Genomic DNA, 4382 nt, shown 5'->3' on the forward strand with positions numbered 1-4382 from the left:
ATGTTGTCCTTTAAAAAAGAAGCATAATAATAAGTTAAGTCTTACCAAGATGAGAATGATTAGGTGGACGAGTGGTTTTACACTTAGAGACAAAATGCGAAATGAATATATTCGTGCTAGGGTTGGTGTAACTTCAGTGACGGACAATATTAGAGAGACGGACAAAATTAGAGAGTCGTCTTAGATGGTTTGGTCACATTAAACGTCAACCATCTGATGATCCGATTAGGAGAGTAGATGTTTTAGATTCGACTTGTGTTAAGAAAGGCAGAGGTAGACTTAGGAAGACTTGAGCTTATTGTATTAAAAATGATCTTAATTTACTAGAACTAAATGAAAATATGACTCTAAATAGGACATAGTGGAGAAAAAGGATTCATGTAGCCGACCCCACGTAGTGGGATTAAGGCTTTGTTGTTGTTGTTGTTGTTACAAACATACCACACAATTCCTAAGATTAATAACTAAATAATTAATTTACAAATTATCAGATTAATTATATTTAGACAAATTTATTTGAAACTATTTAAAAATTAGTTAACAAAATTACATTAAATATTAAATTTAATTTATTTAATAAAATTCTAAGTAATTAGTAATTAATATAGTACATAATTAATTAATTATTAATTGAAAAATGTTAACCTATTGCTTGACAAATAATTAGTTTAACAAAATTTCTATTATGATCAACTAATTTAGTGAATAATTAATTATTGATTAACATGATAAGAAATAGAAACAAAATTGACTTTAATTAAATTTAATAAATTATTTCTATCATAGTAATGAAATAATGAAAATCTAATTACATTTCTATATTCTATTTGACGCGGGGGGCTTAGAAGGGCTAGATCGACCCATCCAGCCAGGGAGTCTAGGGTAGGTCTACCGGTCCAGCAAGCCATGCCGCCCAAAGGAGAGGGCTTTACCTTTCCTATTATGTCGCTCACCTCCCTTCCTATTCTATCTGTTTACCTTTCTATTCCCTTCTTATTACATCCCCTCCCTTTTCTATTACCTTTTATTTCTATCTACTAGCATTTATTATATATATATATATATATATATACGCTAAAAAAAGAAAACCATATATATATATATATATATATTGATTTGTTTGCTTAGAGATTAGTTATTGATTATCTCTTATTTTAGATTTATGCCTCCTACGTTTCTCCCTTCCAAGTGTTGTATCCGACGGTGAGAAGACGCTCTGGCTATAACTCATCCAAGGTGATGATCATCTCCAATTTTCCCTCTTCCTACTGTCGCCATGTCCTTCTGCAGACGAGCATCATGCTTCCAGCAACTGGCTTTACATCCCCCTCTGTCCTCGTCAATTTCCAATCATCGGCCTATACCACCTCCATCCTGTTCCAACTTTCAGCAGTCAGCAAGCAAATCACATCCCTGTCGTTCCAGCTTTCAGCCGCCAGCCTACAGATCACCTCTATGTTACTTCGGCTTCCACCTATCGGCTTGTGATCATCCATATATCCACGCCAACTTTCTAGTCACCTTCACTCATTGTCGCCCCCTCCCAACCTCCTATCACCATACCACCTCCTTCCACCTTGCTCCACCGTCAACCACAAGCCTAGCCTCTATTGTCCATGGATATCGCTATTCAGCACTGGCCGAAAATTGTTATTTTGTTGTATTTTCAGTTCTGCTTAAGTCCCGATTGTAATCCTAGTCGTTTTACTAAATAATTTTTGTTACTGTCGTTGTGGCTCCTATATCACTAACAAACTTAACGGACTTTTAAGTCATAACAAAAGTTTTCAAACAAATTTTATAAGATTTAACTGAATTTATCAAATCTATTGCAAAAAAATTTTTGGTATTTAACCATTTTAGGATTTATTAAATATAGATTTAAATGATTTTAGGGTCTGTATGGGGGCAATTACTACCATTTGAAGAAGCAGCTGTGAATCTGCTACAGAAGAAGTCGTTCAAAAAATTATGGTGGCTATTACCAATTTATTTTAATTTCAAAAAGTTAGACAGCACAGTCACCACATTTTAACAAGTCAAGTTGAAAGAAATAGGTTTCTACCATAGAAATGTTTAAAAAGTAACGAGAAATTAGTTTTTCAAACAGAACTTTGGTGACGGTCTAAAAATCAAAGCAGCAGGACAGCAGGAATGTTGTCCCAAATGGACCCTTAGTAAATCCTAATAGCTTAAATCCAGATGTTTTCAAACAGCCGGTTCGGTAGTGTATATCACCTTTCTCCTAAATAAATCAAACTTGTGCTAGATCATAATATAATTTTAACGAATGCCAACTCAGCCATACAAAAACTATTGATTTCATATAAAAAAATCACTGCAGAACTAAACCCTAACCCTAACGAAGTTTACCTCGAGGAAAAGGACGTCGACAGCCGGCGGAGACATATAGGAAGGCCGAGGGGAAGCAATGGATGACGTGCCAGCTTCGGAGGTGTCTTTAGCAGGAGGAGAAGCCAGGCGAATGAGGGAGGCAGAAAGCTCCTCCCACTGCTCTATTTCGCTCCGGTATTTGTCGCGAATGGTCAGAAGGCATCGCTTCTTGAGCGCATGCTTCTTGAGCTGGAGCTGTGCCTCGGAGTCGACAGGAGGATGCCCTGCCAGCGATGCGAGGTGCCGCCGCCGCCGCTTCTTGTAGACGAAGCCGCGGTCCTCGCAGACTTCCCACTCGGTGTCGTCCCACTCCGGACCGATTGGACGGGCCATCCAAACACGTACCCGAGGGCTGCCAGACTCGTAGTCACGAGAAAATTTTGCGTGCTTGGTTATATTCGCCTTTTATACTTATACCATGTATCTATAAATTGTCTGTATCTTATAAAAAATATGGATATAGAAGTGCTAAACTTATTAGTTACAGATAGATTACAGATGATAAAATGTGAATTTAATCTTTAATATCTTTTTTATAACCTATCTAACGCGTGCAGTCTTTCGTGCATCTTACATACGCAACTTTTTTCACTTAGTTACGATAATAAATCGAAATTTAAGCCAACAAAATTTATTGAATAGAATTGTTGTAAATGAGAATTCAACTTATATTTTATTTTTTTTCAGCCTCTGTTTTTGCATTTAGTATTGTTGTTTTTACTGATAATATTTGTAGCACTGTTCTTTTGGTTCCTGCTTCTATTGGAGCTGTTCACATTTGTGAGGCTCACTGATCTGTAGGTGATTGTCGGAATTCTATTGCTGCATTTTTGTCTTTAATTTATGTCTATTATTTTAGTTTTTATTTTTATTTTGATGTAATTTTTGGTTCTTTTTCTTGTGTTTGTACTCTTTTGCATCAATTTTTTTATTTAATAATTCCAAGCTAGGGCCTCAATTTTCCCAAAAATAAAAATTTATTGGGTAGTTAAATTTTGGCTTAAGCTTTTATAAACTTTTTTAAAAGTTTTTTTAGAATTTAAGGTTTAAATAAATGTTACCTTTAATAAAAAATATAATGGGATTGTAGATGTGAGCTTCGCCTAAGCCGATTAAAAAAAACTAAAATATAGACATGCGGATAAATAAATAAATAAGAAGATTAATTAATTTAAGGTTTTAATTATGATTCATGAAAATTAATTAAAGTTTATTTAGAAAATTATAATATTAAAGTTGATAATTGAAATGTAGAAGAGAAAAAATTAGTAGTTTGAAGATATAGTAAAAAAAATTAATTTTTATATATTAATTTTATTATTTGATCTAATTTTGTTTGTGGGTAGTTCTTGTAAAATTGACTATAACAAATGAGGAAATACAAATTGAGAGAGATAGAGAGAACTTTATAGTTACTTATTACCAAAAAGTAGATCAGCACAGAGTAAAGTACATATCAAAGTTACAAATGTAGGACTGATGTGACTTGTCTGCTTATTCGATATAGAACATCATAATGAGGTCCAACATGCTGCTTGGGAGAGTTCGCGATAAGGTTTGCTATCTATAATATTTTGTGTTGACTTGACGAGCTGGATGGCTGAATTGATGAGCCAAGCTGATTATCCGAGCTCTTGGTTGAGCAATATTGAGCATTTATCAAATTGTTTGGCCACTCTGTTATGGTGAACTATTTTGTTGACTCATAGTTCATGGATAAGCCCGATCTAGGATTTTTTTATCATATATATTTTGTTCCATAATTCTATTATCTTTTGATGATAAAACTACAAAAATAATAAGATAATAATGATTTCTCTTATTTAATAAATGTAGCTAAACAAATTTATTTATGATGTTCTGCCTTTCTTATAACTCTTATTCCTAATTATTTCTCTATAAATAGAGAGATGAGGGATTTATGTTGTGTTACTATCGATGGACCCTACTTCTTTTTTTGTTCTATTTTTCATTCATGTTCCTTTAGT

The 4382-nt window shown here is 33.8% G+C and overlaps 1 protein-coding gene across 1 annotated transcript in view; it reads right to left on the reverse strand.

Annotated features, from left to right (window-relative positions):
* LOC110032335 overlaps positions 1-2767 on the reverse strand; it is a 25714-nt gene extending 22947 nt beyond the window's left edge. The window contains exon 1 of the mRNA XM_020735929.1: positions 2374-2767. Coding sequence (XP_020591588.1) covers positions 2374-2727 — 354 coding nt within the window. The 5' untranslated portion in view covers positions 2728-2767. The remainder of the gene's footprint in view (positions 1-2373) is intronic.
* Between the last annotated feature and the right edge of the window lie 1615 nt (positions 2768-4382).

This window comes from Phalaenopsis equestris, unplaced genomic scaffold, assembly GCF_001263595.1.
Source record: "Phalaenopsis equestris unplaced genomic scaffold, ASM126359v1 Scaffold000924, whole genome shotgun sequence".
NCBI classification, from domain to species: Eukaryota; Viridiplantae; Streptophyta; class Magnoliopsida; order Asparagales; family Orchidaceae; genus Phalaenopsis; species Phalaenopsis equestris.